Source organism: Oncorhynchus clarkii, chromosome 6 (genome assembly GCF_045791955.1).
Source record: "Oncorhynchus clarkii lewisi isolate Uvic-CL-2024 chromosome 6, UVic_Ocla_1.0, whole genome shotgun sequence".
Classification (NCBI taxonomy): Eukaryota; Metazoa; Chordata; class Actinopteri; order Salmoniformes; family Salmonidae; genus Oncorhynchus; species Oncorhynchus clarkii.
The window spans coordinates 17905474-17930109 of record NC_092152.1 but is presented as its reverse complement, the minus strand read 5'-3'; the positions used below and the strand labels follow the sequence as shown (position 1 = coordinate 17930109).

General features: G+C 43.1%; 2 protein-coding genes across 3 annotated transcripts in view; one reads left to right on the top strand and one right to left on the bottom strand.

Annotated features, from left to right (window-relative positions):
- Nucleotides 1-4412, top strand: part of LOC139410683 (potassium channel tetramerization domain containing 10) — a 9640-nt gene extending 5228 nt beyond the window's left edge. The window contains exons 3-7 of the mRNA XM_071156082.1: nucleotides 1180-1349; nucleotides 1725-1811; nucleotides 1927-1979; nucleotides 2291-2486; nucleotides 2790-4412. Of these exons, the coding sequence (XP_071012183.1) occupies nucleotides 1180-1349; nucleotides 1725-1811; nucleotides 1927-1979; nucleotides 2291-2486; nucleotides 2790-3002 (719 nt within the window). The 3' untranslated portion in view covers nucleotides 3003-4412. The remainder of the gene's footprint in view (nucleotides 1-1179; nucleotides 1350-1724; nucleotides 1812-1926; nucleotides 1980-2290; nucleotides 2487-2789) is intronic.
- LOC139410682 (myosin IHa) lies at nucleotides 4336-24636 on the bottom strand. 2 transcript variants are annotated; one of them, XM_071156081.1, is made up of 31 exons: nucleotides 24475-24636; nucleotides 24140-24255; nucleotides 23633-23831; nucleotides 22100-22180; nucleotides 21799-21978; nucleotides 21613-21711; nucleotides 20632-20745; nucleotides 20451-20522; nucleotides 20152-20271; nucleotides 19985-20052; nucleotides 17917-18022; nucleotides 17612-17692; nucleotides 17367-17458; nucleotides 13063-13157; nucleotides 12877-12923; nucleotides 12557-12637; nucleotides 12143-12248; nucleotides 11839-11956; nucleotides 11444-11557; nucleotides 11286-11362; nucleotides 11136-11204; nucleotides 8414-8498; nucleotides 8039-8201; nucleotides 7844-7927; nucleotides 6956-7049; nucleotides 6798-6853; nucleotides 6528-6663; nucleotides 6216-6286; nucleotides 5922-6019; nucleotides 5639-5738; nucleotides 4336-4694 (listed from the first exon to the last, which is right to left on the bottom strand). In XM_071156081.1, exons 1-31 carry the CDS (start codon nucleotides 24598-24600, stop codon nucleotides 4668-4670), a joined length of 3075 nt encoding a protein of 1024 aa, XP_071012182.1. In that variant the 5' UTR covers nucleotides 24601-24636; the 3' UTR covers nucleotides 4336-4667. The 2 variants fall into 2 exon arrangements, with proteins under 2 accessions (XP_071012182.1, XP_071012180.1); XM_071156079.1 differs by having other exon boundaries at nucleotides 11839-12248; nucleotides 24475-24615.

Here is a 24636-nt window from a genome sequence, read left to right as displayed (position 1 = left end):
TGAACCACAGGAAAAGCGTCCTCAATTCGTTATTTAAGTGCATAGATGACATGTATTTTTTCCTGCTGCCCCTGTTTCGAGACAGGTGCATGATAATGGTCCATTCTAAATCAAAACAAATTTCTTACATATTATTTAGTATATGTAAATCAAGAATAGTCTGATGGGTGACAATATTAGCCTATCACTTGAGTTATATATCATCACAGAATAAGAAACTGCCTTTTTTTGCGACTTTCTAATCATAGTCGCACACCTCATGTAGTCTAGCCCATAGGCATATATGTTTTGAAAAGGTTTGTATCACATCTAAAGTGGCCAAATAACTTCTTAAAATTAAGCACATTAATCCGCTTTACAAGGGGTGTAGAGGCTAACTGGCATACATACATAAGCAGCGCATGAGTTTTAAGTTTGGGGAAGATCATTTTCACCATAAAAATGCATCTTTATAATAAAAGCATTACATGCATAATCGCAGGGTGCATTACAGCCACAAAGGGGATGCCACCGTGAAATTCGAGGCATTATCAAGTGCTTGTCAAATTGTGAATGAGAGACTAATGAAGTGTGTACAGCTTTTGATGTCATCATTAATCGCATCATGCAGCCTTACCATGCACCTGTTTCTTTGTTAACCGCTCAACACAGAATAGCCGCATGTGCACACTCCCTCAAATCTTTTGGAGAAACATGTTATTTTCTGAGATTTTATTCAGCTTTGTTCAATTGTATTTTTCATACTATAAAATAATGCCATGGAATTCTAGGCAAATCTTCTGTTCTTCTGAAATGGACTACATTTTCTTCATATCATGCTTCTTTAGACCTGTCTAAAATAAGTCATGGATTCATTGTGAAGGTGTAGGCTATATTACATGGACTTATTAGACTTTTTAAAACAGATATTCCAAAGGTCTGCATCAATGGCTTATAGGCTGTGTGGAAGCCAGGAGATGCTAAATGTGTTTGTTAATTAACAGTGAATTACCGTGAGACCGACAGTTATTTGCTTGACAATCACCGGCTGACAAAATTCTGTCACGGCCAGAATTTGACATGACAACGAGCATAGGAGTTACACACAGTATAAACAGAACTGGGATCAGCCTAGTATTTTGTTAGCGGTCTAAAAATGAAAATGGCCACTAAGTTGATCTGGTGGTTGTCCCTGTCCAGGCTGGATCCTGATTGACCGGTGTGGGAAACACTTTGGGACGATTCTGAACTACCTTAGAGACGGGGCTGTGCCGCTCCCAGAGAGTCGTCGGGAGACTGAGGAGCTGATGGCTGAGGCCAAATACTATCTGGTCCAAGGCCTGGCTGATGAGTGTCAGGCTGCCCTGCAGGTACCGTCACCCTCGGGACTGCTTGTTTCTCCTCTCACTCTTTACCCCTTTTCACACTACTGAGCTGCACAGGCTTGGTTATGCATCGACCATAGTTGCTTGAACCGTGCTGGAAAGGACATGTCAAAAGGAAAATATCAGAGCCAATACTGTTTGGGTCGGCACAATGGTGTGAAATAATCAGTCTCATCCCCCACTCTTCATCTAGCTCTACCTCCCACTGCCTCTACATTCTACACATACACCGTTACGGGCCCAGCCAACTCACTCAATCTGCATCTATCTGTTAGAGGACTTATGTAAAAAATCATCCATTCTAGCTAAAATCTGTCTTTACCATTCAAGTATTTTTTTACATCTTTATTGGTGTTCTAGAACAAAGAGTCATACGAGCCGTTCTGTAAAGTTCCTCTGGTGACATCATTGAAGGAAGAACAGAGACTCATCGCCACCTCTAATAAGGTATTGTTGACCGAGTCACGCATCAGAGTGAAGGACACGCCCAGTATTTACTTAAGCTCTAGTCTCACGTATTCAATTCTGACTGACGTTTTCCTGTTGTTTTGGGTCTACATAGCCCACTGTCAAACTCTTATACAACAGAAGCAACAACAAATACTCCTACACCAGGTGAGAGATTCTTACATCTATTAAAGACATGTAAATTATGAATGTAAAGTGAAAAATGTATGGTTTAAGTGCAGTCCACATTCCAGGATGACTACATTGTAGCCAGCTTCCAGATCTCACAACGCCTGGATAAGTGTTTAACATCACCTAACCACATATGATATAGCAATCTGATGTCCAACTGCATAGTCAATGACGTGGCACACAATAGGTGGTTACTGTCCGACAGCAATTACGTGGCTGTAGTCTAGTTGGCGTGGAACGCAACCTCTTATCACTAACCAGGCTTCCTCATCCTTCCCTCCATGCAGTAACTCTGACGACAACATGCTGAAGAACATTGAGCTGTTTGACAAGCTGTCGCTGCGCTTCAACAACCGTGTGCTCTTCATCAAGGATGTGATCGGCGACGAGATCTGCTGCTGGTCCTTCTACGGCCAGGGACGCAAGATCGCTGAGGTGTGCTGCACCTCAATCGTCTACGCCACAGAGAAGAAGCAGACCAAGGTAATGCAAAAAAAAAAAAATGGCACTGCAATGGCATATAGTATGATGTCATCTTAAAATATTTTATTGAACACAGACTCAGCAACTACATGTTTTTGGCTTCAAGGCTTTGAAGGTAGAACACCTCTAGTAAACTACCCCAATTTGGGAGTTTGTTGTTGCTAGCCTGCTGTTAGATTACTGTAGAAAAGTATACTTTAATATACCATTGGGACATTTTCTTTGCTACAAAGTACAGGCATTCTTGGCATTCAGATAACAATGACCAGGCAGACCTAAATACATAAACCCCTTCCCCTCCAGGTGGAATTCCCTGAGGCACGAATCTACGAGGAGACCCTCAACATCCTGCTGTATGAGTCCCAGGATGGGAGGGGTCCTGACAACGCTCTGCTGGAGGCTACAGGGGGTGCCGCTGGCCGCTCGCACCACCTGGACGAGGACGAGGAGCGCATTGACAGGGTCCGTAGGATCCACGTCAAGCGGCCCGATGATCGCACACACCACCACCAGTAACCCCTGACTGACCGCCCCCCCTTGACCATCCAAAGCCCAGCCCATCCCTGGATGTCTGATCCTGGACTCTCAGTGGACCATGTGTGTGCCTTACTTCCAACACCCAGCGCCTTGCTCTCTCTTCTTCCCCCACTTTTACTCTCACCAGTCCCCCACAGCGGGAGCCCACTGCTGAGGAGAGACTGTGTGTAGTGGTTTCATGTAGACCATCTTGTTTTGTTTAGTACTGAGGAAGAATGCCTGAGTCATCCAACATTTTGGGGTGTTTAGTGTCTCAGAGGTAGGTGGATGCCGAGTTAGGTGGATGCCGAGTTAGGTGATTGGATTTTCTACAATGTGTGAATGTGAATTGGATTATGAATGGGACGTCAATTGTGTGGAATGGAATTGTGCCAGTGGTTATACTGGAGGGAATTAAAATGTCAGCATCATGCATTTTTCTTTGGTGCTTGCTTTGTTGCAGCAAGAAGAACAAGAATCATTACGCCTGTCTGAAGTGTATGGAGACACTAATGGCAGTCAATCAGGTGTTCTACAAAAACAGTCCACCAGGGGGCATTATTGAATCAAACAAACAATCTGAGACAGGCAGCGATGCTATCAATATTCAATTAAATCGTTGCATCTTCCTTTTGCCCCATTCTGTGAATATCGGTTGAATCAAAATATCATACAATCGAGTACCTCCACAGTCCCACAACCTCTTTTTTAAATTATTTTTTTATGAATAGGATTTCCCATTTAACGCAATGTCCCTTCATGCCATGTAAGTGATTGTTTAAAAGGAGACAACTTGAGCTGTGGTGTGAAGTGTTATCTGGGCTGAAAGAGCTCCAAGGCTGAAATTAATGTCTGAAACCAGAGCTCAACTCAAGGACGGCTTTTAACAGGCAGAGAAATTAGACCTGTTAACCGTACATCTACACACAGTGTCCCCTTTTAACAAACACTGCTTGTAGATTCATCTGTACAATTGTACAACCAAATGTTTTACATATTTATACATACCTTATCACAAATAAAAAAAATCTACAAGAATGTTGTTTGCGTTTACTCTTATTTTACAAAATGATGGTACATTGTTGCAAAATCAATCAGTGATTCCTATACAAGAGTAGCCTGATGGTTTGATATAGTGCAAATAAATGTAATTGACTCTTTTAGAGAGCAATGCATCCTGCTCTAGGTCAACAGTGCAGTAATGTTTGTTTACAACTGGAAAAACTAAACCAGCATACACATGCCTCCCTTAGCCTTGAATTCACGAAAGAGGTTTGGGCTGTTTTGGTCCCTTAAATGAACACTTGTCTCCAGTCAATTCTCTTAGACAGAATGGGTGCATGAGGGGGATTTATTTTCTTATGAGCTCTGCCTAGAGAATGTCATTAAATACATTGAGCCATTGGTTTGTAGCTTTCATGGTTTCCTGAAAACAACTGCTGTAGTTCTGTTTTAGGGTTCATCTCTATAAAACTCAGCCTGATTCAATATCTGTTTGTGGTGTCTTGCCAACTGGCTATTGAGTTAAATATATGCACAACACAAACAGATCTGGAATCAGGCTATACAGGAGCAGAATTCTAGGTCTAATCCAGATGTTGTCCACAGGTTCTAATGTGTCTGGTCAGTCTCCTGAGTGTGTCTATCTGCTGGGCACTGAGCAGTTCACCGAGCCTTGGTCCGAGTGGATACCTAGAGTGACAAATATGTTATTTGTTCAGATTGCCCGTATTGATCACCTAAGTCAAGTTCATTAGGGAACATAACAGAAACCATTTGTATTGGACACCCATGTAATCCCTCTCTTTCAGATTCTGCATTTCTTTTTTTTAAATGGTTGATTATGTCCATAACAAGGTAGTGCATGCCTGTCAGACCACCATACAATCACTATCTTACTCCAAACATTTGTTAAAGGCCCAGTGCAGTCAAACATGTTATATTCTTGTGTTTTATATGTACTTCCACACTATGAGATTGGAATAATACTGTGGAAATGTTGATAATGCCCTTTTAGTGTAAAAGTTGTTTGAAAAGACTGCCTGAAATTTCAGCCTGTTTGGGTGGGATGAAGTTTTGGCCTACCTGGTGTAATCACCAGGCAGTAAATTAGTTAGACCAATAAGAGTTCCAAAGCTCTCTGCCAATAACAGCTAGTTTTCCCCTCCCCACTCAGACCACTCGCAGACAGTCCAAGCGAAATTCTTGCTTGAGAAATTGCTTGTTGCTTTTTTTTCTTAGAAAACAATCTCAATAAGGTACTTTATTGTTTCCCAGAAATTATTAGAAATTGAGAAAAAACAGCTCCATTGGACGTTTAACATTTCATACAGTATGTATGATATCATATCAACGTGATCACAGTGGTTTCAATATTTGTTTGTCTGTTCTGTGTATAATGCCACGAGGAAGCCAAAGGAAGCATTCCCCTTTGTGTGGACAATACAGGACTTGTTATTCTTCTAGCAGCTAAAGTCAGCAGAAAGCATGTGATACTAGCCAACTGTGCACAAGATTGATCCCAGATCTGAGGCAAAGGATGGTGGGCAATGGCCATAGGAGTTGGCTAGACAGCACAAGCAGGTCTGGGACCAGGCTTCCAGGCTCCTCTCAGCAGCAGCAATAGCATTACTCACCACCATGAGGTGTCCATTCTTGTCCTTGTACACCATGGACTCCTGGCCACTGCTGAAGTCCACAATACCCTCTTTCCCCACCTGTATCTGAAACGAGATGCTGAAAAACAACAGCATATTCATACTCATCCAGGACTCCATGGAAAACAGTGGCACGTGTTACGGAGAGGACTATCCTGGCTAAATAAATAAAGATGAAATAAACATAAGCCAGCTCATCTGGCTACTTGATCCATCGGACTAGAACTCCCAGAATCCATCCTGTTGTCAGCCACAGCCTCACCTGCCCTGGACCACGTTGATAGCGCTCTGCTTGTTGGCAACCACACTGAGTTTGGTCAACACTTCAAACAGGTGGTCACACTGGATGACCAGGTCCCCCTGAACATGAGGTCAGGATACATTGGGTAGCATTAGGGGTGTGTCTGAAAGGGCACCATGTTCCAAGGCATGTAGTGCACTGTAGGATGGATTTCCTTCTAAACATATCCTGGTTAGAATCACTTGAAAAACAGAGGCACTACACTCACTTTACCGAGCTATTACACTATGCTGTGTGACGACATTGTCCTCCTACCTTCTGTTTAACGTCTTCACTTGTAATATGGAAAATGATGATGGTGTCACTCAAGGTACTGACAGACACACCTGCAATGGAGTAAGCAGCACTCACACAGATCAGTACACTTTGAAACAAACTGTATATTATATATATTACCAGTATTTTCCTAACTTACACTTCAGTTGAATTTTCAACTAATAATCCATTGTGAAAATTTGATGCAGATGGAAATTAGGATTCGCCCCACTGAAATCAAATCTATTTTGCAAGTGAGACCAGACATGCTCAAACCCTATGCATCACATCCATACCATGTTGTAGGCTCACCTTTCAGAGTAGTGTACTGCACTTTCTGTTTGATCTTGGCCTCGTCCACCACATAGGCAGCCGTCTGTGTAAGGATGAGCTGCCGAGGTCGGGGTTTAAACCCATTCCTGTCATACTTCACCACTGGTACGCTATACTGCAGAGAGGAGAGAGGAGGGAGAGAAAAAGAGAGAGATAGTGTTAAGGATTTTAAAATGATGGAAAAAGTGAGTTTTGAAATAAGAGAGTTTAAGGGTTAAGGACATACTGAAATGCAAATGTCTTGATTACCTTGATGCGTTCATGGCGAATTATCTGCAGGACCTTCATATTGATGTCCTGTTCACCTGAAAATATAACATAGTGCAAAAGATGGCATTTGATCCTAAAACACGAGTGTGAGTAAGATGCCACATGTAATTAGCAGATATCTGCTACTATATACTGACTGATCCTGGTGTCCACAAAGGGTTGGGAGACACTCTGAGGGTAGCTGTCCTTCTTGTCCTTGAAGATAACACTGGTGATCCCCTTGAGTTGAAGCTGGGAGGGTGAGACAAGGAATGAACATCACCAACATAGAACTAGCTAAAGAATTCTGATTTATAGGATCTTTGTGATCACAAATATGTTACACAGCATAGGCTATACAGCGCACTAAAAAGGTAGGTTATACAACACAAGTATGTTGTCTACTATGTCCATGATGTAAGTCTGTCACACCCTGATCTGTCTCACCTGTGATTGTCTCCACCCCTCTCCAGGTGTCACCCATCTTCTCCATTATCACCTGCGTATTTTATACCTGTTTTCTCTGTCTGTTGCCAGTTAGTTTTGTTCATCAAACCTACCAGCAGTTTTCCCCTTGCGCCTGTATTGTCTATAGTTTCTGTTTTCTAGTTTTGACCTTTCTGCCTGCCCTGAGCCTGCCTGCCCTGAGCCTGACTGCCCTGAGCCTGCCTGCCCTGAGCCTGCCTGCCATCCTGTACCTTTGCCCCACTACTCTGGATTACCTGACCTGAGCCTGCCTGTCGTCCTGTACCTTTGCCCCACTACTCTGGATGCCTGACCTGAGCCTGCCTGCCGTCCTGTACCTTTGCCCCACTACTCTGGATGCCTGACCTGACCCTGAGCCTGCCTGCCGTCCTGTACCTTTGCCCCACTACTCTGGATGCCTGACCTGACCCTGAGCCTGCCTGCCGTCCTGTACCTTTGCCTGCCCGTGCTCGATTTAATACACTTTTGTTACTTCGACACTGTCTGCACCTGGATCTTACCTTCAAACCTGATAAACTCATGATTTAAAAGGGACAATTCTGGAGTAGTTCTGGCCTTACCTGTGCTTTCTGTTGTGCAGTGATCCCTCTGACGTACCTCGTCACCATGACACGCATGTGGAGCTGACGCAGGATCGCTGAGGCCTGTACAAGAAGAGCAAGCACAGTTCAACAGACGTTTCACTGAGCTTCCCCTTTAACACCAAAATAGCTGTCCTCAATTCAATGTAATTGAATTACAATGTGAATAAATACCTCAGTCAATACAGGTGGAGGGGTTAGCCAGCTGATTTTATCCAGAACTGTTTTTGGGAGATTGTCTTTCAGCCTGTTGAGGTAGTTCTGTCTGACAAAGGCCAGGTATTCAGAGTTATCAGTAGTCTTTGCCTCCCCTCTGGTCATGTATCCTTTAATAAACCTGGAATGAAAAAGTTAATAATTGGTCATCTACAGTATGAATAATAATACTGCCCTCTGGGAATGTGTTGAACATTATAGGCTTTAATCCACTATGGATCTGTAGTTTGTGGCAAACTTCAGAGTATACATTTATAATATGTCATTTTGGTTGATGGATCAACATTGCAGTGCTAGAGCCTGAAGATGTGATCTCGTTCTCCCTCCTCTTACTTCTTGATGACCTTGACAGCCCATTGTCTCCTCTCTTTCTCTTTCCTGGCTTGAACTCCTCTCCAGCAAGTCTCAATCTTGGTGGCTAAAGAACACATTACACAACAGGTATCAAATCAAGATGGAGAAAAATGTGAATTTATTGAATATCTGTAGAGGTTTGCATGGCCAGTGACATAAATAGATACTGTATCTTGCCTACAATGTTTCTCCTCTCCAAAAATACACATTGTTTATCCTGTCATGTTACACATTATGATATATAATAGATCTATGCCATTTAGCAGATTATTTTATTCAAAGCGACTTAGACATGCAGCCAAACATTTGTCTACATGCAGTGCCTATGGAAAGTATTCAGACCCCTTGACTTTTTCCACATTTTCTTACATTACAGCTTTATTCTACTAAATAGTTGTTTTCCTCAATCTACACACAATAACCCATAATGACAAAGCAAAAACAGGTTAAGAAATGTTATGTAATTTATAAGAAATAAACCAACTGAAATATGATTGTCATATAAGTATTCAGACCCTTTACTCAGTACTTTGTTGAAGCACCTTTGGCAGCGATTACAGCATTGAGTCTTCCTGGGTATGACGCTACAAACTTGGCACACCTATATTTGAGGAGTTTCTCCCATTCTTCATTGTCATTGTCTTGTTGGAAGGGGAACCTTCACCCCAGTCTGAGGTCCCGCGTGCTCTGGAGCAGGTTTTCATCAAATATCTTTCTAGTGGAGTGGAGAAGGTGGAAAGTTAAGTTCCTTGGCATACACATCACTGACAAACTGAAATGGTCCACCCACACAGACAGAGTGGTGAAGAAGGCGCGACAGCTCCTCGAACGTCAGGAGGCTTAAGAAATATGGCTTGTCACCTAAAACACTCACAAACTTTTACAGATGCACAATCGAGAGCATCCTATTGGGCTGTATCACCGCCTGGTACAACAACTGTTCTGCCCACAACCGCAAGACTCTCCAGAGGGTAATGCGTTCTGCACAACGCATCACCGGGGGCAAACTACCTGCCCTCCAGGACACCTACAGCACCTGATGTCACAGGAAGGCCGAAAAGATCATCAAGGACAACAATCACCCGAGCCACTGCCTGTTCACCCCGCTATCATCCAGAAGGCGAGGTCAGTACAGGTGCATCAAAGCTGGGACCGAGAGACTGAAAAACAGCTTCTATCTCAAGGCCATCAGACTGTTCAACAGCCATCACTAACATAGAGTGGATGCTGCCAACATACAGACTCAAATCTCTGGCCACTTTAATACATTTAATAAATGGATTTAATAAAGGTATCACTAGTCACTTTAAATAACGGCACTTTAATAATGTCGAAATATCCTACATTTCTCATATGTACTGTGTATACTATATTCTATACCATCTACTGCATCTTGCCTATGCCGCACGGCCATTGCTCATCCATAACTTTCTTTGTATATATTCTTATTCATCCCTTCACAATTGTGTATAAGGTAGTTGTTGTGAATTTGTTCGATTTCTTGCTAGATATTACTGCACTGTCAGAACTAGAAGCACAAGCATTCCGCTACACTGCTAACCATGTGTATGTGACCAATGAAATTTGATTTGATTTGACTTGATTATACTTTGCTCCGTTAATCTTTCCTTAGATCCTGACTAGTCTCCCAGTCCCTGCCGCTGAAAAACATCCCTACAGCAAGATGCTGCCACCACCATGCTTCACCGTAGGGATGGTGCCACGTTTCCTCTAGATGTGACGCTTGGCATTCAGGCCAAAGAGTTCAATCTTTGTTTCATCAGACCAGACAATCTTGCTTCTCATGGTCTGAGAGTCTTTTGGTGCCTTTTGGTAAACTCCAAGCGGGCTGTCGTGCCTTTTACTGAGAAGTGGCTTCCATCTGGCCACTCTACCTTAAAAGGCCTGATTGGTGTAGTGCTGCAGAGATGGTTGCCCTTCTGGAAGGTTCTCCCAAATCCACAGAGGAAATCTAGAGCTCTATCAGTGTGACCATCGGGTTCTTGGTCACTCCCCTGACCAAGGCCCTTCTCCCCCGATTGTTCAGTTTGGCCGGCAAGCCAGCTCTAAGAAGACTCTTGGTGGTTCCAAACTTCTTCCATTTAAGAATGATGGAGGCCACTGTGTTCTTGGGGACCTTCAATGCTGTAGACATTTTTTGGTACTCTTCTCCAGATCTGTGCCTCGACATAATCCTGTCTCGGAGCTCGACGGACAATTCCTTGAACCTCATGGCTTGGTTTTCGCTCTGACATACACTGTCACATGTGGGATCTTATATTGACTGGTGTGCCTTTCCAAATCATGTCCAATCAATTGAATTTACCACAGGTGGACTCCAAGTTGTAGAAACATCTCAAGGATGATCAATGGAAACAGGATGCACCGGAGTTCAATTTCAAGTCTCAAAGCAAAGGTTAATTATTTTTATACATTTACAGAAAATTCTAAAAACTTGTTTTCGCTTTGTCATTATGGGGCATTGTGTGTAGATTGCTTAGGATTTTTATGTATTTAATACATTTTAGAATAAGGCTGTAACGTAACAAAATGTGTGAAAAAGTCAAGGGGTCTGAACACTTTCTGAAGGCACTGTATCAGTGGTCCTGGAAATCGAACCCACTATCCTGGTGTTGCAAGTGCCATGCTCTTCCAACTGAGCACCAGAGGACCACAACCATGTAGCTTTGCTGTCACTTACCAGCTTCTTTCTGTCTTCTGAATTCTCCTTTTTGCCGGTATCCCTTGTACTGGGCCTGAATCCTTGATGCTGTAATATACAGTAATAATATTGAAATCTCTATGCAAATAAATAAAATCTCTTGATTTCTCTTAGCTTTCATGCCCTTACCAAGTTTATGTTTGCAGACCTCGAAGGCATCTTCTGTGGCAAAAAGTGTCCTGGGGTGGCGGATAAATATCTTGGTTCTAGAGGGAAATTGAAAAGTAACAGAGATTTGTAAGAACCAATCTAGTGGAGGAGAAATTAGTTGCCCAAACTGCTCTCACCTGCCCATTTTGTACTCATCTGGCAGGTATCCCAGGTGCTGCACCAGCACTTCCACTCCTTCTGCAGCCACTCCTCTCCAATGGGGCCAGGTGGCTGGGCATAGGGGCTTGTATCTGGAGGTGGATCACACATCACCTCATTGTCCTAGATGTACAGTATTTGGAATGCCTGTAATGCCTGTGCTTGTTTGTGTTAAAATGCAACACAACGTTCCCCAAGGGGACAGAATAAAGAAATTAATTAATTATTTAATATCAACAGCTCAAGTAAAGGCAAAATCTCTCAAAGATTCTAGTCGAATCATTTGCCGATGAAGCCTAATGTTATAAGGAAAATATTGTTTCTACAAAGTAGTCAATTTGGTCTACTAAAGCAACAAGTTCTGTTGGCCTACCTCTGCAGAAACAACTCGTAGCGGCGTCGGTATGCAAAACCTGCCCGTCTGACCCTAAGGTGTTCCATCAGCCCCAGGTACTTCACTTGGTGCCGAACCAGCACGTCGTCAAAACGACCTGTAGCATGTGTGTTTGTGTACGTGCCAAAAAAAAGAGGGGGAGAAAAATACACAAAGGGGAAAAAGAGAGAGAGAGACTGAAGGAGAAATTGCTTCATAAAACACAGTTGACAGATTGAAGTTTGGAAGTACCACCAGCTGGTGATGATATTGTGCACGTGGTGGAGGTCAGAGGATCTCTCACCTGGCTGTTTGGACTCGTTGGATTTGAGGCAGCGCACATACCAGGGCTCCTTAGACATGAGGATGTCTGTCAGTCCCAGCAGACTGCTCTTAAACTGGCTAGCAACCTACAGAGAAACAGGCCTGGGATCAGTTGTAGAGTCCCCCGACAGTTTATCTGTCAAATACACATGGATGATGGACCACAACAGGCTGCCAGTGACAGAGGTAAATTACAATAAATAATCCAATATAAACACAGAGACATCTATTACTTTTCTCAGTTGTCCGTCATTCTGAAAACGGTGTGTTCCTATCCAGCTATACTGTACAATATGTTATACTATTGAGGCAGTGTACAAGTTAAAAAAAACTGTCATTGTGGCTTCAGGGGGACTGATGGAAAAGTGGTGGGGAAAACTTGGTGAGCTCTCACCGTCTCTGGTCGCCGCCTGCTATCTGACTCTGTGGAAGCAAAGCACTCTCTGACTATGGCATTTTTTGACTGCCGCATCACCTGTGTACAGACATACACACACACACACACAGTGGATACTCAAAACCAATTGGGCAAATTCACTGCATTCCCCTCCTTTTGTATTATTTACAGAACTTCAACAGGAGTAAATAATTAAGGTACCAATTGAAAAGAGTCCCATTCTCTACCCCCCCTTCCTTCCTCCCCTCCTTCCTTCCTCCCCTCCTTCCTTCCTCCCCTGTCTCACATAATCCATCAGTAGAAACCTGCAGACTTACATCTTTGATGTTTCTGTATAACATGTCATTGTTTTTGTCGATGAACCCTGGGATGACACAAACAACATGCGAGAAAGAGTGGTGAGTGAGAAGGGACATGTGAGAGTGGCAGTGAATTCTACTAGTAGGACATGTAGGGACATTGAGGAGCAGGGTAATGCCACCATTGGGCCTGAGATACCTTACCCACAACGCCATAGGTGACCTCCCCAGCATAATGCAGAAGGCGAAAGTCGCCCCGATCCAGCGTCTTACGTATCTTCTTGTCAGACAACTTGTGCCTGCAGTCAATGGGACAGAGAGAGAGAGGGAGAGAGAGAGAGAGAGAGGGAGAGGGAGAGAGAGAGAGAGAGAGAGAGAGAGAGAGAGAGAGAGAGAGAGAGAGAGAGAGAGAGAGAGAGAGAGAGAGAGAGAGAGAGAGAGAGAGAGGAGAGGGATGAAGAGTGAGAGGTAAATAAAGACAGAGCCTAAGCCTTTTTACTGTGTCGAAATTTTACTGTGTTGGGAATAGAACAAGAGGTCCATCCAGGGCCGGCTTCAGGCATAAGTGACAAACGGTTGCTTAGGGCCCTAGGACGCTATAGGGGGCCCCAGACCCACAAAAAGAATATACTGCATATACAGTTGAAGTCGGAAGATTACACACACCATATGTAAGCCAAATACTTTTTTGCCCCACTGTATTTAGTCAGCGACCAATTGTGCAAGTTCTCCCACTTAAAAAGATGAGAGAGGCATGTAATATTCAACATTACAGACAAAATGAGAAGAAAAAAATCCAGAAAATCATGTTGTAGGATTTTTAATGAATTTATTTGCAAATTATGGTGGAAAATAAGTATTTGGTGATCTACAAACAAGCAAGATTTCTGGCTCTCACAGACCTGTAACTTCTTCTTTAAGAGGCTCCTCTGTCCACCACTCGTTACCTGTATTAATGGCACCTGTTTGAACTTGTTATCAGTATAAAAGACCCTTGTCCACAACCTCAAACAGTCACACTCCAAACTCCACTATGGCCAAGACCACAGAGCTGTCAAAGGACACCAGAAACAAAATTGTAGACCTGCACCAGGCTGGAAAGACTGAATCTGTAATAGGTAAGCAGCTTGGTTTGAAGAAATCAACTGTGGGAGCAATTATTAGGAAATGGAAGACATGCAAGAGCACTAATAATCTCCCTCGATCTGGGGCTCCACGCAAGATCTCACCCCGTGGGGTCAAAATGATCACAAGAACAGTGAGCAAAAATCCCAGAACCACACGGGGGGACCTAGTGAATGACCTGCAGAGAGCTGGGACCAAAGTAACAAAGCCTACCATCAGTAACACACTACAGCGCCAGAGACTCAAATCCTGCAGTGCCAGACGTGTCCCCCTGCTTAAGCCAGTACATGTCCAGGCCCGTCTTAAGTTTGCTAGAGAGCATTTGGAGGATCCAGAAGAAGACTGGGAGAATGTCATATGGTCAGATGAAACCAAAATATAACTTTTTGGTAAAAACTCAACTCGTCGTGTTTGGAGGACAAAGAATGCTGAGTTGCATCCAAAGTACACCATACCTACTGTGAAGCATGGGGGTGGAAACATCATGCTTTGGGGCTGTTTTTCTGCAAAGGGACCAGGACGACTGATCCGTGTAAAGGAAAGAATGAATGGGGCCATGTATCGTGAGATTTTGAGTGAAAACCTCCTTCCATCAGCAAGGGCATTGAAGATGAAACGTGGCTGGGTCTTTCAGCATGACAATGATCCCAAACACGCCACCCGGGCAACGAAAGAGTGGCTTCGTAAGAAGCATTTCAAGGTTCTGGAGTGGCCTAGCCAGTCTCCAGATCTCAACCCCATAGAAAATCTTTGGAGGGAGTTGAAAGTCCGTGTTGCCCAGCAACAGCCCCAAAACATCACTGCTCTAGAGGAGATCTGCATGGAGGAATGGGCCAAAATACCAGCAACAGTGTGTGAACACCTTGTGAAGACTTACAGAAAACGTTTGACCTTTGTCATTGCCAACAAAGGGTATATAACAAAGTATTGAGATAAACTTTTGTTATTGACCAAATACTTATTTTCCACCATAATTTGCAAATACATTCATTAAAAATCCTACAATGTCATAGTTGAAGTGTACCTATGATGAAAATTACAGGCCTCTCTCATCTTTTTAAGTGGGAGAACTTTCACAATTGGTGGCTGACTAAATACTTTTTTGCCCCACTGTACATTTAAAACTCAGTTTTTCTGACATTCTATCCTAGTAAAAATGCCCTGTTTTAGGCCAGTTAGATCACCACTTTGTTTTAAGAATGTGAAATGTCAGAATAATAGTAGAGGGAATGATTTATTGCATCTTTTATTTCTTTCATCACATTCCCAGTGGGTCAGAAGTTTGCATACACTCAATTAGTATTTCCTTTAAAATTGTTTAACTTGGGTCAAATGTTTCAGGCAGCCTTCCACAAGCTTCCAACAATAAGTTGGGTGAATTTTGGCCCATTCTTCCTGACAGAGCTGGTGTAACTGAGTCAGGTTTGTAGGCCTCCTTGCTCGCACACGCTTTATCAGTTCTGCCCACAAATGTTATATGGGATTGAGGTCAGGGCTTTGTGATTGCCACTCCAATACCTTGACTTTGTTGTCCTTAAGCCATTTTGCCACAACTTTGGAAGTATCCTTTGGGTCATTTGCAACCAAGCTTTAACTTCCTGACTGATGTCTTGAGATGTTGCTTCAATATAACCACATAATTTTCCTCCTCATGATGCCATCTATTTTGTGAAGTGCACCAGTCCCTCCTGCAGCAAAGCACCCCCACAACATGATGCTGCCACCCCCGTGCTTCACGGTTGGGATGGTGTTCTTCGGCCTGCAAGCCTCCCCATTTTTCCTCCAAACATAACAATGGTCATTATGGCCAAACAGTTCTATTTTTGTTTCATCAGACCAGAGGACATTTCTCCAAAAAGTACGATCTTTGCCCCATGTGCAGTTGCAAATCGTAGTCTGGCTTTTTCATGGCGGTTTGGAGCAGTGGCTTCTTCCTTGCTGAGCAGCCTTTCAGGTTATATCAATATAGGACTCGTTTTACTTTGGATATAGATAATTTTGTACCCGTTTCCTCCAGCATCTTCACAAATCTTCCTTTGCTGTTGTTCTGGGATTGATTTGCACTTTTCGCACCAAAGTACGTTCATCTCTAGGAGACAGAATGCGTCTCCTTCCTGAGCAGTATGACGGCTGCGTGGTTCCATGGTGTTTATAATTGCGTACTATTGTTCGTACAAATGAACGTGGTACCTTCAGGCGTTTGGAAATTGCTTCCAAGGATGAACCCATTTTTTTCTGAGGTCTTGGCTGATTTTTTAACATTTTCACATGATGTCAAGCAAAGAGGCACTGAGTTTGAAGGTAGGCCTTGAAATACATCCACAGGTACACCTCCAATTTACTCAAATGATGTCAATTAGTCTATCAGAAGCTTCTAAAGCCATAACATAATTTTCTGGAATTTTCCAAGCTGTTTAAAGGCACAGTCAACTTAGTGTATGTAAACTTCTGACTCACTGGAATTGTGATACAGTGAATTATATGTGAAATAATCTGTCTGTAAACAATTGTTGGAAAAATTACTTGTGTCATGCACAAAGTAGATGTCCTAACCAACTTGCCAAAACTATAGTTTGTTAACAAGAAATGTGTGGAGTGGTTGAAAAATGACTCCAACCTAAGTGTATGTAACCTTCCGACTTCAACTGTATATTTTGGTCTCAAGGTGCAACTTCGAAATTTGTTTTAAATTTGTTTTGTGCATCAGCCATTTTTATTTTGTTATGTCAGTCACTCAATTAGCCATGTCAGCTAGCAATCTTTAGATCGGTAAGTTAGTCTAGCTAGTTCTTGGCCGAATAGTGACCGGGCACACAGGGCACGTGCCCAGGGCCCCTGACCTCTAGGGGGCCCCCAATGATTTTGGTAGTCACTCTCACTCAGATATCATTAACATGGCATACTGTAAGTCATGGCAAAATGTGAAGAATTGCAGGAAATTTGCTGTAAAACTAAAAACATTCTCTCCACCTCATGGCAAAATGGTTAGAATTTCTGAAAATTAGCTGTGAAACAGATGTATTTTTTTGCACCATGGCAAAATGAGTAGAATTATATGAAATTTGTTGTGAAAATTAAAAATGTTCTCTACCCCATGGCAAAGTGTACAACTGCAGAAAACTTTAAAAGAGCAACATTTTCTATCCACCCCGTGGCAAAGTGTGTGGAATTTCAGGAAATGAACTTTAAAATGAAATGTTCTCTCTCTGCCGTCAAGAAGGGAGCCACCAAAATGTTTTGCCCGTGAGGTGGAGGTGGTTAGGGATTTGTGATAAGGGAGGTTGAAGTAACACTGTTGTATATCCGTGAGAAAGGTTGTGTGTGGTCAACATGTACATATGCAGGACTGTGGTTCGGGAAGCGAGGTAGATAGCTGAACTCACGTGATGAAATGAGGGTGACTGCCCATTTTCTCCTCAAGCTTCTCCAGAAATGTGAAGTCAGTGGCCTCTCCAGGCCTCAGGCATTCTTCATCCTGAGAAAGCAACAAGATCATCCCTTTCATTTCAGCCTATGTCCTTCCCAAGAGCAATATGATGCATCATGTTACTAATTTACTCTATGGGTTGAGTCCTGATCAAAAGTAGTGCACTAGATAGGGAATAGGGTGCCATTTGTGTGTCCGCACCAGTACTGAAATGATGCCCAGATGTTTCTCCTCCACTAAGTCACAGATAATCTTATTGTTGAAGAACTGGACAGGCTCCCACTGAAGACGAAAGGAAATAGGTGATGGGAAGATGTGTGAGTTACGGGAATACTACCTAAGCTAAACTCAGCATAAACACACAAGGCATTTCAAGATGCAACAGTAACTATAACACCAAAGTAATACTATGACAAGGTACAAATGCCAATATTACACATGTTGACTAAATAGAACCGGATAGAATAGGATAGAAAAATATCCGTGTGTGGAAAAATTATGTGTACCCCAATGCCCTCTGCCTCGTATTCCTCCTGCTCCGACTTCAAGGTCAGCTGGATAAAAAGCTGCTGCAGTTTCTCGTTGCAGTAGTTTATACAGAACTGCTCAAAACTGGAATGGACATACAACAGATAACAATTGATGTGCACCTTAAAATATAGCCCACCAGTTTTCTACAATTTACTGCACAACCTAGTTCCACCCAGAGCTATACAGTGCATTCGGGAAGTATTCAGACCCATTCCCCTTTTCCACATTTTGTTATGTAACAGACTTATTCTAAAATGGATTAAAGAAAACAATGTTCTCATCAATCTACACAAAATATCCTGTAATGACAAAGCAAAACCAGGTTTTTAGACATTTTTGAAAATGTCTTAAAAAATAAAAAACAGATACCTTAACTTAATTATTCAGACGCTTTGATAAGAGACTCGAAATTGAGCTCAGGTGCAACCTGTTTCCATTGATCATCCTTGAGCTGTTTCTACAAGTTGATTGGAGTCCACCTGTGGTAAATTCAATTGATTGGACATGATTTGGAAAGGCACACACCTGTCTATATAAGGTCCCACAGTTGCTAGTGCATGTCAGAGCCAAAAACAAGCAATGAGGTTGAAGGAATTGTCCGTAGAGCTCCAAGACAGGATAGTGTCGAGGCACAGAACTGGAGAAGGGTACCAGAACATGTCTGCAGCATTGAAGATCCCCAAGAACACAGTGGCCTCCATCATTTTTAAATGGAAGAAGTTTGGAACCACCAAGATTATTCCTAGAGCTGGCCGCCCGCCTAAACTGAGCAATCGGGGGAGAAGGGCCTTGGTCAGGGAGGTGACCAAGAACCCAATAGTCACTCTGACAGAGCTCTAGAGTTCCTCTGTGGAGATGGGAGAACCTTCCAGAAGGACAACCATCTATGCAGCACTCCACCAATCAGGCCTTTATGGTAGAGTGGCCAGACGGAAGCCACTTCTCAGTGAAATGGCACATGACAGCCCACTTGGCAAAAGGCACCTAAAGACTCTCAACAAGATTGTCTGGTCTGATGAAACCAAGATTGGCCTGAATGCCAAGCGTCACATCTGGAGGAAACCTGGCACCATTCCTACGGTAAAGCATGGTGGTGGCAGAATCATGCTGTGGGGATGTTTTTCAGCGGCAGGGACTGGGAGACTAGTCAGGATCTAGGGAAAGATGAAAGGAGCAAAGTACAGAGAAGTCCTTGATAAAAACCTGCTCCAGAGCGCTCAGGACCTCAGACTGGGGTGAAGGTTCAACGACCCTAAGCACACAGCCAAGACAACGCAGGAGTGGCTTTGGGACAAGTTTTGTAAGGTCCTTGAGTGGCCCAGCCAGAGCTGGGACTTGAACCCGTTCGAACATCTCCGGTGATACCTGAAAATAGCTGTGCAGTGATACTCCCCATCCAACCTGACAGAGCTTGAGAGTATCTGCAGAGAAGAGTGGGAGAAACTCCCCAAATACAGGTGTGCCAACCTTGTAGTGTCATACCCAAGAAGACTCAAGGCTGTAATCACTTCCAAAGGTTCTTCAACAAAGTACAGAGAAGGGTCTGAAAACTTATGTAAATGTCATATTTCAGTTTTTAATTTTTTATTAATTTGCAAAAATGTCTAAAACCCTGTTTTTGCTTTGTCATTATGGGGCATTGTGTGTAGATTGAGGAGGGAAAAAAAATATTTAATCAATTTTATAATAAGGCTGTAAAGTAACAAAATGTGGAAAAAGTCAAGCGGACTGAATACTTACCAAATGCACTGTATATATAGAGTTCGGACAACTTTTAAAACAGACGCAATGTTGATGCCATTGAGCTTTCAATTGATCCATTCATGACAAGTATTTGGATTCTACTTTTAATTCTAGAGGTTCAGTTACATAGCTTTGTTCAAAATTAAGAAAATTCCAGAAACTGCTATTGGTCATATTGCCCATGGGGAGCTAACATGGCTGCCATATGGAATTCTTTGATTATACTGTGTAATGTAAATGCATAAAAATGTGGAAACCACAATGTACTAACTCTAAATATATGGCTCTAGTTCCACCTACCTGTTGACATAGAAAACCTCAAAGCCATATATGTCAAGGAGACCAATAACCGTCTTCCTTGACGGGTCCTGTCAAAAAAGGTTTCAGGAAACAGTGGTCAGTCACACAGATCATCAGGGCTCCTGTTTCATCTTGACATGAGCTTGTCACTTACAGTATCTGCTAACCTTATTCTCCATGGAATCATTGATCTTATTGACCAGCCAGGTAAAGGTGCGTCCATAGATGGCTTTGGCCAGGGCATTTCTGGCATAGATGGCATGGTCCACAGTGAACGGGCTGAGCACCTGGATGGTGATTAAAAAAGGAAAACATTACATAATACCAAACCTGACAAGAGTATGCAAATTTACATCTGATTGAAACAGCTGAAATCATGAATGAGAAAGAGTACTGGGTTTACCACTAGTAAGTGCAGTTAATTCATAATTAATTAATTCAGTCAGTCCCCTCCTCCCTCTCTCACCTCATCTGTTTTGGCCTCAATCTTCCTGTATGTCAGCCCCTCCTGCAGTACTTGAACGTTAATTCCCAGCAACTACAGATGATCACACGCAACACAAAGTCAGCAAAGTGTAGGCAGACTGTGGTCTCCAGGGCTTTGGCATGGTGTCGTTGCAGAGTGTCCAAGGAATAACAAGGCTTACTGTTGACACCCAGCGGAGTTCTGTGTTCTTGTTCAACGTGGCGTAGCCTTTGCTGTCAGCTTCAAACTGCACATTCCCTAAGTGGAGGACGCTTGCTATGATCCCAAATAGGTGCTGCAGAGAATGCAGACATGTGAGGGTGAGGAATAGGGTTAGGGTTAGGGTGAGGAATAGGGTTAGGGTGAAGGTGAGGGTGAGGGTGAGGGTTAGGGTTAGGGTTAGGGTGAGGGTGAGGGTGAGGGTTAGGGTGAGGGTGAGGGTGAGGGTGAGGGTTAGGGTGAGGGTGAGGGTGAGGGTGAGGGTTAGGGTTAGGGTGAGGGTGAGGGTGAGGGTTAGGGTGAGGGTGAGGGTGAGGGTGAGGAATAGGGTTAGGGTTAGGGTTAGGGTGAGGAATAGGGTTAGGGTTAGGGTGAGGGTTAGGGTTAGGGTTTAGGGTGAGGGTGAGGGTGAGGGTTAGGGTTAGGGTGAGGGTGAGGGTTAGGGTGAGGGTGAGGGTGAGGGTTAGGGTTAGGGTGAGGGTTAGGGTGAGGGTGAGGGTGAGGGTGAGGGTGAGGGTTAGGGTTAGGGTGAGGGTTTGAGGGTGAGGGTGAGGGTGAGGGTGAGGGTGAGGGTTAGGGTTAGGGTGAGGGTGAGGGTGAGGGTGAGGGTTAGGGTTAGGGTGAGGGTGAGGGTGAGGGTTAGGGTTAGGGTTAGGAATAGGGTTAGGGTTAGGGTGAGGGTGAGGGTGAGGGTGAGGGTGAGGGTGAGGGTTAGGGTTAGGGTTAGGAATAGGGTTAGGGTTAGGGTTAGGGTTAGGGTTAGGGTTAGGAATAGGGTTAGAATGGTGGCTGGCTGTGTGTAAGCAGCTCCCCTCACACACACATATACACAAAGCAAAAGTATGTGCCGCCTAGTACTGCACAGTATATTTCAATAAGATATACAGCTCATTTGAATGTCATCAAAAAAGCTGTTTCCACAAACAGTGTGACAGCAACTCACTTGTATATCACTCTCGTCAAAGTCGATGACGGACAGGGCGTTTCTCACCGTCTTCCAGTCGTTCATGTCATTGATCGAAGTCACATTGGCACACTCGTCCTGTTTGAGAGAGGGAGTTGCCATTATAGAGTGGCAGTTAGCCTAGCCCTAGATAGCCAATCAATCGACCACAGCGGTTGCCCATACTTGCACCAAGTAACTGTAGTGCTGGCAGTTGCTCTCGAGGCCTAGCTGATGCAGCAGGTCTTCCTCCCCTCCCTCCACCAGCTGGTAGAAGATGTGGAAGTTCCTCTCTCCGTGGTTCTGGTGGACCACTCGGGACTTCTCCAGCAGGTAGCTCAGGATATGGCCCCCCACGGCATCCCCCTGGAGGGTAAACATGTGATCAATTATCAATTAGCCTCAATTAACTGCTCATCAGACCTGGACCTGAATTCACAAATCGTCTCAGAGTAGGAGTGGTGACCTGGGAAACATCATTTCTTACCTGGATGTCAAACTGGATATCCATGTACTTTCCAAAGCGACTAGAGTTGTCATTCTTCAGTGTTTTGGCGTTGCCGAAAGCCTGTTGGGAAACACTGAGGCATTAATCAGAGATTTACTACTGGGTCGTTCCACGAAATGAGTCCCTTTTGGGTAGTGTAACTTGGTGAAAAAACACTTTTCATTTCATCTAACATTCAACTAAATAAAAAATAAATAATCTGATCTCAAGAGGTTATAAAAAAAGACTATAGTAAGTACCTATTAAGTGCCAAATAAAGTAACAGGGTTGATGATTTAATCTTAAATCAGTCATAAATGCCCTCGTGACTGGGAGAATGGAAGCTTGTTGTTTGCAACAGGGAGGGGCAATTGAATGCAAGCTTCTAAAAATTATCATTTTAAAAATAACATTCTAGCCTGTCTATGTATAGGTAACACGGTTAACGTGTTATGCTAGAACCACACCCCAAAATGTCCATAAAGAGTAGAGCCAGCTCACCTGCTTTTACATAAAGAGTAGAACCAGTTTGTTCACCTGATTTTACATAAAGAGTGGAACCAGTTCGTTCATCTGATTTTACATAAAGAGTGGAACCAGTTCGTTCATCTGATTTTACATAAAGAGTAGAACCAGTTAATCTGATTTTACATAAAGAGTAGAACCAGTTCACCTGATTTTACATAAAGAGTAGAACCAGTTCACCTGCTTTTACATAAAGAGTAGAGCCAGTTCACCTGATTTTACATAAAGAGTAGAACCAGTTCACCTGCTTTTACATAAAGAGTAGAACCAGTTCACCTGCTTTTACATAAAGAGTAGAACCAGTTCACCTGCTTTTACATAAAGAGTAGAACCAGTTCACCTGCTTTTACATAAAGAGTAGAACCAGTTCACCTGCTTTTACACTATGATTTGACTATTACGTGTTCAATGTTTCTTTTGGAAAAAAGTTTTTAAAAAGGAACAGTTTCACCATATTAAAACAAGAGTTCAGTTAACATAACAGGGTTGACCTTAAAATGAGGGACAGGTTTTGTTTTACCTTAAAATTAATCAATAATCACATTAAATAAATAATTATCCTCAGAAATTACTTTGTAAAAGCAACAAAATAACTACGGCTTTACAGTGATGGTGAAATCTTGGAGAAATGTTGGTTGGACTTCAGAGAAGTCACAGAGTCCTGAATTTTGGTACTTTAGCAAGTCTTTATTCCAATATAGGATATTTTTTATAATTCATTTTCCATGTGGTCTATTTAAAGTGCACTTCATTTAATTTAACAGGTTTTTAAAACCCAATATTAAGGCACAGTTCTTACTTAAAATATCAAAATGACTCATTTCGTGGAACGACCCTACTATGTGATCCAGGATGTGTGATAGCCTGGTCCCAGATCTATTTGTACTAAACAGCTATGATGACAATAAACATAGCACAACACAAATAGTGAGAGAGCAGAAACAGATCTGGGACCAGATCTGACCAGATGTGTGATAATAGTGAGTGCTAAGAACAGTCCAATCAGACCTCTAGCACAGGGTTGGACACCAGCATCCGGTCCCTGACACTGTCCAGTAGGGTGGTACTGGGGCAGCTCACAGCATAGTACTGTAGGATCTTCTTGGAAGCCTCGGTCTTGCCGGCACCACTCTCCCCAGAGATGAGGATGAAGTGGTTGTTGGCCTCAGCCATCATGGTGTGGTAGGCGTTGTCCGCCAGGGCATAACTTCAGAAAAATGGATTGTGTCAAGTGATATGTACATTTTGCATTCCACAATGAATCATTTGTACACGGATGCTGGGCCAATAAGGAATGAGAATAATGAAAGAAAATCCTATATATTGTATATGCTGCTCCTGTGCTTTATTCCTGCACCCAGACAGACGTCAGACAGCGATGTTGTATAAACATTGTATAAACGTTGTACCGTGTATGAGCTAATACCGTGGATTGACATCTGATCTCATGAGTGACAAACAATACGATTTCAACATGCAGATAGACATGCACAAAAAATGATGTAACACACTCACATATGTGGTGGAAGCTCAAAAAAGTTGACGCCCATGTATATATCCATCTGTTTTTTACTGTAGATATCCAACTCCTTGTAGGGGTTCACAGACACTAGCAGAGTGCCTATATAGGTCTGCACAGGAAGAAACAACAGGTTTACAGTATATCTGTAAGTTGATAGTTCTTCAACATTCGCTAGAAATCCCAGAAAGTTGCTCATAATATATTTTTCCTTCAACTATTGCACCAAAATAGGATCTGCTCTTGGGTCTAAAATGATGGCGTCATTATACGTGATACTACATACTGTATATCATAATGTTGGTACTAAGTTAGCCACTTCCGAACTCACATAAATTAGGTCCTCACTGAAGCGTTTTTTCAGGTTGCCTAGGAAAGCAGTCTCGCTGGTATGGGTGTCCAACAGGACAAAGTCCTGGATCCCCACGCGGTCTCGGGCGGTCAGAGCCCCCTCCATGTCCAGCTGACCCTGGGCACCCTGTGCCTTATGCCC

What these genes read in the sequence shown, in the direction of transcription:
- LOC139410682 (XM_071156079.1), bottom strand. Translation starts at nt 24,600, where the DNA reads ATGGAGGGGGCTCTGACCGCCCGAGACCGCGTGGGGATCCAGGACTTT. An exon ending in GGTCACCTATGGCGTTGTGG is followed by an intron (nt 12,924 to 13,062) that starts GTAAGGTATCTC and finishes GTGTCATCCCAG; the next exon opens with GGTTCATCGACAAAAACAAT. An exon ending in CTGCACAACAGAAAGCACAG is followed by an intron (nt 7,050 to 7,843) that starts GTAAGGCCAGAA and finishes TCACCCTCCCAG; the next exon opens with CTTCAACTCAAGGGGATCAC.